The following is a 14,723-nucleotide window of genomic DNA, read 5'->3' on the forward strand; positions in this document are numbered from 1 at the left end:
TGTGTGCGTGTGTGTGTGTTGAGACTTGTGGACTAAAATATAACGACTTCCATTCTCCCCAAAACGCCTCATGGGACTTTACCTCATTTCACATGGAAGGGAGCGTGGGAAAAAAGGCAAAATACATTGCGCTGCCTTTCAGCTTTTCGTTATTTTAAATGTTTGAAAGTACAGGGAGATGCCATTTCAGCTGAAGAAAGTTTGACTTTGAAGTGCGAGGCTACGGCAGCGGCACGACGGGCAAAAAAGGGAATCCGTGATTGGGAGGAGGAACGGCGGGAAACTGTGGCCGGGGTAAGAATTTGTATTCATAGTGGTAAATTACAGATTCCTGCCGTGTGCACAGGAAGTCTTTCATGTTCTTTAAAACGCAGAATTTTAACCATCCTTCTGTCCTCAATGTGACCTCACCCGCCGCACACACATATATATATACTTATACACATACACAAACCACAACAGCCATGAAAGGCCCAGCCAATTATCTCCACCGCTAGCGTCTATTTCTGGTTGGGACCACGCACCTCATCAAGGGCCGGTCCAATTCACTCCTGCAACACACCGTCTCCCCTCCCCTTCATCTCCTGCCGGGTTTGAACGAGGACACGCAAATACCTTACACACAATACTGCACTGTGTGTGTGTGTGTGCCGGTGTATGTGCACGCACACACCCGCAACTGTCTACTCATTAGCAAGCAATTAGGCTGATGCCTCTTTGAAATGTTACTCAGTGAGAACTGGCTTGACAAGCGAGAGCAGCGTGGAAGTATAAACAAGAGTCTGAGGAAGGGGAGGGGTGGGGTTGGTAGCAAGGAGCTGGGAGGTGGAGGTTGAGTGGGGGGGTAAATTGACCTTCATTTAACCAAGCAGGCCAATTAAGAGCAAATTCTCATTTACAGGAGGTGGTTGGACAATGAGCCCCTAAAGATGAAGTGGAAGAGGGTGGTCATAATGTTAATGTTCCACTGGTGCAAAGTGTGTTTAAATGCTGCGTAATAAATCCCCCCCCCCCGACTCAAGTAAAGCTTGAACTTAAGCGGGGGAGGCAGGCGTGGAGTGGCGAGGGAGATGGAGTGATATGGGGGACGAGGGGTGGAGGGAAGCATTTAAATGGCGTGAAGAGGCTACGGAAGCTGGTCGACCTTGTGTCCTTGGTGGGATGCTGATGAACGGCTACTGAAAATACAGCCAAAATATTACATTCATAAACCAACTGAGTGAAAAACCCACCAGACTCTCATTCCTTCATCTCGTTCCTCAATTATCACTCTGATTTCAGACTCTGATGATATTATCAGTGCTCCTGGCTATAGCTATATCGTTTCATAATAGAGCGATGTGCGCATGTGAATATGTACTGTTAGGAGTGAGCATCCTCACAGGAGTCTGCATAACAGTCCAGGTTGAACAGATGTTAGGAGCATGACAATGACGCAATAACTAAATGACTAAATGAATCATCTGAAATATGTTTTTATCACAGTACATCTGTGTTTGTGTGTGTCTATGCTATGTGTGAAATGTGTGATATCAGACATGTACAGCAAGCAGGTGTAAATGTAAATTCCAAGGTCTTTGCCAATTCAGTACCATAAAATATATATACTGTATTGCTTTTTAGCTATTAGAAGCCAACATCATATGGCCAGCAATTATGTTGTGTCATTGCGGTGTCATTATATAGGGAAAAAGCACAAATAGGGGTTGATGAGTGTCCTTGCAGTCTGCCCCCATCAAAGTGGACGGACCTGACACAGACAACTACCTTATTGAATCTCATATATCTGACATCCGTCACTGTTTCTGACATTGAGACACACTGTTTTGGTCGTCTGCCCAATGTGAAGTTACTGTAAACTGCAGATCGACCTTTTACGACGAGCCAGCAGAAGAAAAAAAGTGAGTTTCATCTCCACTTCCTACAGCGTTTACAAGGTTCATTATTGGAAGGTAGGTCAGCTCAGTCTATGTGGATTATTAACGTTAGAATACCCTCTGTACCCACGCTGTCAAACCAAACTCCATTCTAAAAGTAAAAAGTATTCACAGTAAAAACTTTATTTACACCATCACTAACACTCTTTACTGATTCTCTCCAATCTACAGACACAACTGGCACACATGTCATTCATTCAGTAACATCAGTAACTAACCTCTGATGGAGATCTTTACTTTTACTGTCCTTTGTTGATTAGCAAAGTAATAAACTGGCTTTTTTATTGTTTGATGTGCAAAATGTGATGCAGCAAGTTTTTAGGCATGGTGCCCAAAGGCACTTTTACAGCACTCACCCAAAAGGGGGCGTGGTCATTTTGAACGCAAGAAAGTGACTGCTGCCATCTATAGTTTTGTGTGTGTGTGTGTGTGTGTGTGTGTTTGTGTGTGCTAGTTGGTCACCATGCCTGACCAAGCTAGCAAACTGATGGCAAGCTTGCTTTAAATAAATTCACACAGTTTAATTAAACGATGTAACTCTACCAACAGCTAGGCTACTATAATGGTCTAAAAGGCAGTTCTCGTCTGTGTCTATTTATACTGTAACAGAAGAGGGTTAAAGGTTAAGTGTTTAACATTTAGGGGGATCTATTTTTTGCCAGTTTCGCAGCTACCGTAGTTGCTCCCACACACCCCACCGTCCATTCTTAGTCCCAGGTCATTAAATACAGATGACAGCGGTGTCCATACTGTTAGATGCCACTTAATCCTACACACCGGACCTTTAAATAAAAGTGGACGGTGAAACACAGCTAATAAGCTACAATTCTCATTTTAGACATTGTATGGCTCTCATTCCCTCAACCATTAGCACTGTGAAGACAGCTTGCTATTTGTCAGTGGTGGGCTTTAGAATGTCAAAATTGAACTTGACGCAAATCGGATCCACTGATTGTAGAGAATCCATTGAAATGAACTGATTTCCCCAGAAAAAAAATCAGTTTTAAATGCTGAACTGCACTCTAAATGTAATATTAATTCATTGGTTCATTCATTTATTCATGTGTTCAGTCATTACTTTTCTTTGCACAGCTTATGAGTCAAAGAAGGGCTGTGGCCTGTCTCCAGCCTGTCCTCTGAAAAGTGAGGCAGAAACATTATGAAAATGAAGAGAAAATGAAGGAAGATGATATATCTTCTATGAAGGGAACTCTTCATGGCCAGTGTGGACAGAAGGAATGATTACAGTGACCAATAACTTTCAGTGTACAAACGACATTGTTTTAAAAGAGACTTTAAAAACTCTGAACCTATCCTATAATCTCCTGCTGAGCCAAACACATGATTCTGTAAGATTTGGCATCAATTCTCCGGTCCTGTTGGGACATTTTTAAGTCTTTAATGAAGGAAATTGACATGTGCTGGCATTTGTGATTAGGCAGTTAAAATATTAAAAATAGTTGAAATACTGAAACAGTTGAAGTTGTAGTCGAAGTGGCAGTCAAAATATAAACACTGAGAAAACAGCAGTTAAAATGGAAGTGCTGTGTGAAGTTGAAGTGTCAGTTTGAATGAAATAGGTAAAATTAGGTAAAATGTCAGTCGAAGCATACAGTAGGTGATTGAGCTGGAAGTGTCAGTCTAGGTGGAAGTCCTGAAGAACATATTACTTTTTCAAGCGTATAAACTCAAATAAACTCACAGCTGAAGTGGAGGTGTCAGTTTACGTCCATTTAGCTTATCGAGATGTATACAATTTCTTTAGTAAAACTGGTGATTGAATTCCACATAGTAAAATTATTTCCCAACATTCTTGGCAGGAATGTTAGTGCAAGTAATCCCACACGAGGATGTAGTACATGTATACAAGAACAGATGGTAATTTAACTCCAAAAATGTTTGAAACTGATTGCATTGAACATTTTAGGCAAAACTAACTCAGTTTTGTAAGTTAAAAAACATTCTTGATCAAGTAGCTTCATTTTTTTTTTAAATTTGCACTGTGAAAACAAAATGCCTAGTAAAAACTACTCAATCAGAAATGATTCTCTAACTTACGAAACAAAAAAGTTATCATCATTACACGTAAAAGCTGCTCAATCATCAAGAATCATTTTTAATTTACAAAATTTTGTTTTTGTTACTTAAAATTTATGATGTAATCTGTTTTAACAATTTTTGGAGTTAAAATAACTTCTCGCATTACAGTGCTGTACACATTAAAACACATCTGTCAAACTAATAAACACATAAACTATCAAACATCAACAACCAGAGCAGCTACTTTTCTTAAGGGTAAAAACCACTCCTCTGCATGTTCTGTGACATTATTCACTATTTCTGTTTTCACTATTTCCTCTACACTGGACTACAACTTGTCAATATAAAATGTGTGTATGACAGATGGAGAGGGACAGGGAGAAACAAAAAGATAGAAAGTTAGGAAAGTTTTACATAGTTTATTGCAAATTTGACAGAGGGGACAGATAGATTGCATCTGTGTATTTGTATGTGTGTGTGTGTGAATGGTCTGCACAATGTGAGGTTCCTCCCCGAGGGAGCAAGCTGACAGAAACTGCTAATTAGACTGCCTGGTTTCAAGAAGGAGAGGAAGGAAGGAAAGCTGGGTGGGAGACATTATGCAAGAGCTAGTGAGAGATGGGTCGTATGGATCATTTCTGGAAGTGTATGACATGAGAAAGGGAAGGAGAATTATGGCTGGTTACTGTATTCACCATGAAGTCACCAAACTGCTGGATTAAAAAAACAAAGTAGAGAAAACAAGATGCCACTTGAAGGAACCAATGGCATTGAACTAAAACTGATAACAAAAGGAAAAACTTAATAAGACCCAGGTTATAAGTTGGTTCCTTATGTTGTATCAACCGTACCAAGACATAACTTTGCCTCTAGAATATCTGAATGTTCCACGTGTATATGTTTCTCATGTGGACACCTCTGGCTGCATCCTTGTATATCTGTCGTAAATTCTGTGCTGTCAGAACAGTCACAGTCACTGGAAAAAATCTTCAAGCGTGCAAGAAATAATTTTTAACTGAGTAGATAGCATGATGAATGACAGCTTTCATGGTTAGCAGAGTAGCTACTTAAAGCTGTAGTAGGTACATTTTTATAAAACTAACTTTTTGTCATATTCACTGAAACTCTCACTATATCCTGACAGTAGAACATGAGACAGATAATGTGTGAAAAAATCAGGTTCCTCTGGCTCCTCCTTTTCTTGCAAATGCTACTCAAGTAAGTTTAAATATTTCAAAGTACATTTCCATTATGATTGTAAAAAATGCATAAATATTCATTTTCCTAAATCCACAATCTTTCTGTGGGAACCAAGACATGAACTTGAACCTGTCATAAAAAGTTAGGCTACAAAGCTACAACTTTGAGAACGTATTTAATTAATGTATTTGAAAGGGAAATCGTGCATTTTAGGGCCACATTTTCATCCGGAAATTGGCAGCAGTGACGCATTTCATATAAGAAGCGGGAGGCAAAAGGGGAAGGATGGGTTTAAGAAACATGGCAGAGTGAAAGAAGAAAAGAAAAAGAGAAAATTAGATAGAACCTTTTGTACCCATTCCCCCGCCGGATTCTTTGAAACGTTCTGCATTGCATAATGATATGCAAATATGACAAAATATGAAAGTGGCACTGAGTGGGGAAATCTGGTCTAATGCACTGTTTTCAGAGTATTGAAAAAGTCTTTCAAGCTGAAGAATTCATTTGCCTCTTAAGAAATCCTCATTCAACCATCTCTGCCTCTTTCTGTCTCCATCTTTAACTTTCCTCTTTTACCCAGTTTGCAATTTCTTCCTCAATCAGTCTCCTTCTCCAACTTTCCTCCCGTCTTTCTTCCACTCTTCCCAAAGGATGTATAGAAGTCAATACAGCAGAGAAGCTATACAGTCAAGAGCTCTTAAGTCAAAGTCACCTCCAAACAAACTGCCCGTGCTGTACTGTACAACCATGCATTATTAAGAGCCAACTGTGTTAGTAAAAGCCCAAAAGACTCAAGGGAAAAGGATTTAGAGGGCTGGAATTCATCCTAAAACAACTGCACCGGGGGCAGCTTTCCTATGCCGGCCAACTCCAATGTACATTTTTCTCCACAACTTCTCCTGATTGCTGCTGTGGCAATTTTGAGGAGCAATGAAGCAGAACATATTTGCCTGTTTCTTCACTGCAAGAATGTTTGAGAGAGACAAGCTCGTGGAAGGCGATGAGATTGGTGAGGGGCAGGAGAAAAACACTTTAAACCGGGCAAGGCTCAAAGAAACTCACTACCTTTTTCACTCACATCACACTTATTAACATGTTTACATTTACATGTAAAATACATTAATGCAGGGCTTGTAGAACACAGCTTAAAGCACAACATTATATTTAATATTCACTGCACGTCCAATTTGTTTACCTGACAGCCTGGGAGAGTTGAGGATATATGTATAATCCAGTGTATTTACATGTGAATTGGCTATTGTTAAAACATAATATTCTGTAAGCTGAAATAAATAAATGTTCCTGTTTAAATAGCAGACTGGATACAAAGTATCACTAAAAGCCTAAATCCCTGCATTAGCCTGAAACAGCCTTTAAATGATATCAGGGATGAACTGAAGCTGTGGGTGTGTGAAGCAGTGAGTCTGTATGTGATTTAGGTTTGTCCTGCACTAAAGTTCAAATGGTAAGAAGAATGTGGTGAAAACTTGGGACATCAATCCAAAATATGTAATCATAAATTACAGTCTGACAGACCGGCTGATGGCGTTGCTGTGACAGGGTAGCTAGCAACACGTATTGTGTGCTGGCATGACAAAAAAGCCACTTGAACTGAATAGTGTTATGTGTGTGTGCATGCTAGCAGCTAAGTTGCCTTAATGGGAAGTCCAACAGCATTCTCAGAGAGAATATCCCTCTTCTGAATATGTAACCACGGCGATAACGTTTGTGTATCCTCGAGAGAAATTAGTGTTTTGAAGAGGAAGAAAGAGGTGCAGTAGCAGTGGTGTAAACTGGCAGGTTTTAGTGTTCAGTCTACATTTCTTTACAGGTGGATAAAAGTTTTAACTCATCTAGTTGTGAATATTTAATGTAAACTCACGATGGGGTAGCGCCCCCGTTGAGTAATGCTAGTTCAGATGGTTCAGTTGTAGTAGAAATGGCTTGCACTCTTACTGGTAAGTCTCTGAAACTGTAGGGTTCATGTTTATCTTTGGTTGTGGCTTTTGTTGCTTGTATTTTATTTATATTTGGATTCCAGGATTTGTTCCTAAAAAAAGATAATTCATTCATACTTGATGCTTTGGCCTGAAGCCCTATAATAAGAGTCTGCTTCTGAGCGAGGAAGTGAGGAGAGGAGCGCGGACAAAACTAGTATACTGCCAGCTGCCTGATTTAAAATTAACAGAGAAAGTGAGAAGAGAGAAAGTACAGCACTGGGAAAGACAGAGACACTGAGTGAAACAGACAGAGAATCTCGTCTGTAGTGTTCTGTATTAATGTATGTGCCCCCAGCAAATGGATTGAAATGGTTTCCCATATGTGCCAACAATTGCCATCCACACATAAACAATAAGACAATAATCTAAAAAAACATGTAGAGAAAGTGTTTGGTAGGAATGAAAATGAGCATGGAGAGCAAACCTACCGCATGGAGTGGATTGCCCTGATCGATCGGCACCTTGAAGTCAGCCTGGAGCTCATCAAAAGCTGTTATCTGTGAAGGAGAGAGGAAAAGAAGTGATGAGTATATAATCAGTAAAATAGAGGGGCAATATAGAGTGTCTCACTCTGAAAGCACATCATTATTGCAGACAACCTCCCGTGTGTCTGGGTTGCAGAAAACCATGTTAATAGTATAGATTATCACTACCCGTATTTTAAATAACAAAAAACCCAATTGGTTAATTTAAAGGTTGGTGATATTCCAGGGTTTCTTGTTTTATCACTGAGAACTAATCCTAAAACCAAAAGTGAGAGGATCCTTCAAACAAGTGCTTTCTATCCATGAAAAAGAACAGAACTCATTGTGTCTAAAACTAAAAACACATCAGTAAGCCACACTATTAGCATATAATAAGGAACCATGTTATCATTCAACATTGCAATGAAATTTTTACAACAGTTTGAGCAATGTTTGCTAAAAACTACAGTGCCCAGCAGTGTTTTTGTTTAATTTATTTAAAGTAATTAAAGTGCTCACAATGACAATGCCAACATGTTGAAGTTCAGCAAGTACAGTGTTTACAATGTTAACCGCCTTAATTTAGCATGTAACTGTGCCAACATTCCCTAATTAGCACTAAAAACATTGTCATAAATGGAGCTACACTGGTAGCTTGTTTTTTACGACAGTGCCCAGCTGTTTTGGAAAGAATACTATATATTTGTTACCAGTTTTTAAAGATTTCTTCAGTAGGGCTCAGTGGGCTTCAGGCTGAGTGCCACAGACAGTGGGGAAGTCAGGAAGCTCTGCGAGAGGAGCTAACTCTGGTCTTGAACTTTTTTATGCCATTTGTTGACAACAAGAAAAATACTGAATAGCAACAACTCTGTCTTTTAAGGTCATGACCACACAGACTGATTTATTGAGCATCCCAGTTTTTTTATTGCCTTGTTTCCTCCAAAAAGTTGCTCTGAGACCTCAGGTTAACATGTCTCAATTTCACTGCAGTGTGTGTTATGCTAGCATCATCTGCTGAAAAAAAACAATCCACCTGCTGAACTGTTGGGCAAAAACAGCCCTTAACATGGACATTACATGTAGCTGGAGCTTTCTCGAAGTCGCTTTTACAAGGAGGAATCAAATACCCACATCCTCCATTTCAGAATCATCCTCGTCACCATTAACACAATCTGCTCCAGTTAAAATGTTGGATCAGATCTGCCCAGAGGCACAACATTTGCATGCAAGAGACTCAAAAATCAGAACCCCTTGAATTGGTGTCATCTGATCCTGCTGCTCACCCACTGCTGCACTGTGGGACAGCTCTTAGTAATAATGTCAAGTAATGACGAACAGCAACAATTCCATTGGTGTGTTGCAATGGAGGCAATTGCACTACAAAGACAGATGTCATTGCTTGACTAGTTGGGCCTCAGGAGGGAAGTGTGTGTGTATGAGAGAGCGAGATAGGCACTGCAGGAAGAGATATGAGTGTGTCAGTGTATCTGCATATGAGCCACAGTGTGTGTCTCCAGGGTGTGTGCACCATGTGGGAGCTCTAAGATGTGAGAGCAGCGTGAGTGTGTGTGTGCAGCGTAAGAGAAATTGGATTCCTGTTTGTGTGGTACGGAAGTGTTATCCATGCATTGTGTGCTATATGAGAGGGAAACAGAGGGAGCAGAGTCATGTGAGTTTGTACATGTGAATGTGTGTGTTAGCCCAGTATGGGGAATTAACATCAGAGAGACGGCAGAGGTTCACACCAATCCCGGGTTATTTCCCTGGGCTCGCCCCCTCACTGACAGGCAGATCTTTACATGTTATTTCCCTGTGGATCCCAACAATGATCCTGGCTCGTTGCCTCGCACTGTTACAGTGTGTTAGCCTCCCTGGGCTGTTCCTCATGGGCGACCGGAACACACACACACACACTCAGTCTTTATGGGTGCATAAATCCAAACATATAGTAAAGCGCTCTACGTACACTCTGTCACAGAGATAACAGACATAAAGTGGAGTAGAAATATCTTGCCTATACATCCTTACAACCACATGAGAATACCATTATAGACTGGATGTTCTTATTCACCATCACTTATGATAGCGTTGTACTCAAGAGTAATTGTTGAGATGTGCAAACATGACAACATCGCTACAATAAGGTTTGATGAAGCAAGGAACAATGAGTGGTTAGACAATAAAACCGCTTATAACAATCCATCCATCCATTTTACACCTCTTATCCAGGTCTGGTTCGAAGCTAATCCTTCTTCATAGTTGCTACTCTTCCTGGGACATCCTGAGGCATTCCTGTGCCAGAGGCGATGCTTAATGCCTCCAGCGTATTCTGGGTCTGCCCCGGGTTCTCCTCCCAGTTGGGGGTGTCAGAGAGGTGTCCAAGAGGTATCCTAATCAGATGCCCGAATCATCTCAACTGCCTCTTTTTCGACTTGTAGAAACAGTGGTTCTTCTCCGTCTTGATGGAAACTTAGTTCAGCCGCTAGTATCCGTGATCTCATTCTTTCAGTCATTATCTTGGCCATATATGAGCATCGGGATGTTGATTAACAGGTAAATAAGTAGTTTCGCCACCAGGCCCATTCTCTTATTGTAAAGGGAAACTATAGTTGAACTGACTGCGTAGGAAAGTTGAAAGCTGAACCACGAGGCCAGTCTGTAAACTGTGATGGATATTAATATAGCAATTTCCATCCATAATATCCATTATATATTAAAATACCAGTGTGTAGGATTTAGTGGCATCAATGAAAACATACCTATGAATATTATATTCCATTTCTGCCAGTAGATCCTCCTGAATGTTACACACGTTATAATTTCATGGTTTGTTTTTCATTTCAAATACGTTTAGAGGTTTGTTTACAACCTGTTCCATCAAACCTCTTTTTAGCAAAGTCACCACATTCCCAAATATCAGAAACTAACTTGGTGAGTAAGACTCGTGTTGTAATAAGTGGGTTATCCTTTAAGGGAAAATCCACCCTAAAACAGAATTGCACCCCCCTTGATCTTAGGCTGTTTAGTCAGTCATGATCAGAGGCAACATTTGCCCCAGAGCTGCAGACCAGAGGACCAAAACCAGAATCTCTGACATGCTCACAGGGTGATTCCTGCTGAAGATCCGCTGGCAATGACTATGGGTTGTGTATTTGCAAATGCAGTTCTATTTTAATGTGGATGTTCGCTTTAACAGACTGCTTTGAAGTCAAGGTTGGCTGGCAGTAACAGCAAACAGGCTGGCACCCTCTGCTTCTCTCTTGGCACTCTGAATTCGGCATAAACAGCGTGTTTCAGTGCAGACTGTGGCTGCTATTGGACTGACACCTTGCTATGTGTGTGTCTGCAAGGAAGAACAAGGGAATGGAGAGATGGATGCCGCCTAATTTGTTGTGCATTTGGGTGTGGGGCTGTTGTCTTTCAGTCGGTTGAAGCTATATGACCAACCTAAAAACACGTTTTTTTTCCTCTATGCAGCCTTCAAGGCATTCATATGGAAATAAGATTTAAAACAACAAGATATCAGAGGAACCTCCACTCTGGTGTGAAAGACTACAAGGTCCACTTAAATTATTCAAAGTTCTGTCTCAATTATTCATTGGGATTTTAAACCCTCTCAATATGGGTTAATTTTCTGCACAACCATTCCTCACCAACCTCTGATGCACAATTTAGTACCCAATGAAGCTGGTGCCAAACACTGATTCTAATATGCATCAACCAATTGTAATCTGAACTGTGTTGGATTTAATTCATGCAATCTGTCTCTTCCTATGCATTAAGCAACAGGCATATTGCAAAGTTTACAACACAGGCTGCCCAGTTTCCCCACAAGGAGCAATACATTTTCATCTGATCTCAGTAAAATGCAGCGCCTAGCTAAACAAGAATGGAAAAAGGTCTGATTGTGTTGGTCTTTATTGCTTGTGATTCTTTTTTTTTTTTTTGGAATGGCCGGTTTAATAACCAAATGTTAGGGAAGCGAAATGGCTGGCAATGTCCAGCACAGTTTGGATGCCTCACAGACGAATCCACATGCAAGGATTCTCGCTCAGGGAAGGATTGTCTGCTTCACATATTGATGTTGTTTTTGAAAAGTGGAGCTAAGAAGGAGACCTCAAACACCAGTCCCATTTTTGTTTTAAACCTGTAAAACAACACTGAGTGTATTAGGTTTCTCTATCTCTGCATTTTAAGATCCGTGGACCCTTCTAGGATTGTAGAAGGAACATCAAAATATCCCCTCTCTTGCAGACATCCCAGAGGTCAGCGACTATCCATGTGCTGGAAATTGGCTTGTGTTTTAATTGCAGACATGCTCCCGTCAGTGTCGGCCTGTATCTGTGCTGAACACCTTGGCAGGGGCAGACAGCTGGAGAAGGCAGTTTCTCTGATGCTAATAAACACTGCTGGCACAGTTAACCCCTCCTGCACTGTGACGAGATCAAATGAAACAAATCTCTTCCTTCCAGAAAATTTCTACATCAGCATTCTGTACGCGTGATTCAGCTGTCAGGACTTTCTGCAAAGCCCCCAAAGCCAAACAATAAGCACATCTGCAGCTACAGTGGTGCTTTATTAGACAGAAAATAAACTGAGCATATTCAGCATGTATACGCTCGTTTACATTAAACAGGCAGGTGTGAACACACCTTCTTACTGGCCCATGAAATGATGCTGCAGTGACAGTACTGCAGGATCATATTAGGGTCTGTTCTGGAATCAATGGCAGAGTTACATTACCATGGAAACATTGATTCCAGCAGCAATGGCTTCCTTAACCTTACAGACTGCTACTGAGACACTATTGTGAAGGTTCATCTTTGTGTCATACAGTACTGGATCTGAAGGCAGTTGATAAGCGAAACAAACTGAAGAGATAGACGAAATTATTAAAAAATCCACTGTCCAATTTCAAGTTCACATTTGCCTCAGCAATAAAAACAATGTGTCATCAACAGTCATTTTGTGCATCTTGTTAAAGTATTGGTTCAGACACCATTTAGGCCTCCGATACCGTTTTAAAAGTACTGTTTTAGCATAGCAAAAAACAATACCTAACCCTACCGTTTTATATCAAAAATGGTGAATATCTGTGTCCGAACTATACCATGATTTTAAGTGGAGCTCACTTTATTTTAGGGAAAAATGGCAGTTTGGCACGCAGACTTAAACAGTTGAACTTTGAGTTAAAGTTGGCAAGAGTCTTTATTAAAGTGAATTAAAGATGAAACAGGATCCGTGATGATGAAGATACACAAAAATAGAAATGCATGGCAAAAATATGAAAGTGTCAATATTTTAGAGACCCCCCAAAATTGCAGGAATCATGTTTTCAGAGGACCTCATGTGTTATTAAGAGGAGCCAAGCTCCCCCTGGCTCCCTGTAGTTCGCACCCTGTATGTAAAGTGAAAGGATCATCCTAGCAACAAACCCACAAAGAATTAGTGCCCAGCCGGGTGACAGCTCACAAAACCTCAGATAAACTCACTGTACACTACCTGACCAGCAACACCGACAGAGAGACAAAATCAGCGACTTGCCAGGGAGAATAGTTCAGTATGTAGCAGCAAAAAGCCAGAGACCAAAATAAAGCTAAAAGGGCAGCTACCTGTGGTCAAAAAGATGTCTAAAATAAATGAATGCTGCTTTGTGTCTCCTGGATGTGTAATATGTGTACATCTTGTTCCATTTCCCCAAAGTGCTGCTTTTAAGGGATGTCCAAGATAACCCAAATTATGGATTACATCATCCATGACCTGAGGACTGTCACTGTTTCGCTGCTTTACACTGTGGTATGTGCAGCTAACGGATGCTAAAACCTGCCAGTATTGCTGAAACGATGTCAGAAGCATTAGGGATTGGTGACTGTACAAGGACTGAACAATAATATGAGGGAATAAATTGTTTTTGTAAGCACCTCAATACGTCTCATCACCTATAACCAGTCCCTGCTGTTAAACAGTAATTCAAGTGAACAAATTCCAACCCTAGCACAAGAGTGAAGAAAACACTACTTCATAAGGCTTTAAGTTCAATCTTACTGACATTATTCTGCTTCAGTTTTCCTACTCTCTGATTGGTTTCCATGTTTTATGAATAAAAATAGGACAATATTCCTTTTTTCTTCTCTTTATGTGCAGTATGCTATACTACTGAATTCCCTCTGATACATTGAAAAGAATGATGGGAATTACGGCTCTTTAAAGATCCAGATCATTTGGCTCAGCTCTGCAATAGGAGCTGGCTCTTTCGCTTCCCAAACGGTTCTTCATTTAGTACCACTTTTGGCTTTTGTAATTCAGCCAAATTTAGCAATATTATTACCAATGTTATGATATATATGTGTGCATATATATGACTTAAATTATTCTATACAGTTAAACCAGGAGTAGGCAACCTGTGGCTGCGGGGGCCGAATGTGGCACTTTAACCCCTCTTCAGTGGCTCCCTGTGGCTTTAACAAAAAACTATATGAATTTTTTTTTTTATTGCATTCATCACTGTTGTAGGCCTGGATGATTCTTCTATTCTCCAATTGTAAAAATGTGTTGCCATTACATAGAGAATAAAAAATGTTTTAACATTTTGTCAACTAAAATGTGCATCATAAGTTACCTCCTCACCTGTCACTTTCTTCTCTTTATTTTACCAAATCTCAGCTGTGGCTACTAGTCTTAAGTCGCCCTAGCTAGACTGGCATGATGCCAAATCCAAACAAAGCAAAGTCTTGGAAGAAAGTAGAGATTTTATCGGATATATATTAGCATCCTAATTAAGGCTCAAATATGTTTTGCAGCTCCAGACAGTCCAGTTTTTTTTTTTTTGAGCAAAAATGAAAGTAAAGTTTGCTGACCTCTGTACTAAACCTTAAATTTCACAGAATAATTTTACTTTACAGTTGGTATGAAAACCTTAAATTATGTAAAAACATCAAACATTACATGTGTATTGAACATTTATTTCATATTAAAGTTTCTGGATTGTATTTAACAAATGTGTTATAGGATCATCCTATTACTCTGTCTTGTATTTGTTTATTAAAAAATAAAGAAGTAATGGACCTGTATAGCACCTTTCT

At 40.1% G+C, this 14,723-nt stretch overlaps 1 protein-coding gene across 2 annotated transcripts in view; it reads right to left on the reverse strand.

Annotated features, from left to right (window-relative positions):
* The window catches only part of cnih3 (cornichon family AMPA receptor auxiliary protein 3), an 82,887-nt gene that overhangs the window by 58,623 nt on the left and 9,541 nt on the right, over positions 1-14,723 (reverse strand). For both annotated transcript variants that reach the window (XM_035678117.1, XM_035678116.1), the window contains exon 2: positions 7,606-7,674. In XM_035678117.1, coding sequence (XP_035534010.1) covers positions 7,606-7,674 — 69 coding nt within the window. The remainder of the gene's footprint in view (positions 1-7,605; positions 7,675-14,723) is intronic.

The sequence above is a fragment of the Morone saxatilis genome, unplaced genomic scaffold (assembly GCF_004916995.1).
Source record: "Morone saxatilis isolate NCDOM2014 unplaced genomic scaffold, NCSU_SB_2.0 Contig7, whole genome shotgun sequence".
NCBI lineage: Eukaryota > Metazoa > Chordata > Actinopteri > Moronidae > Morone > Morone saxatilis.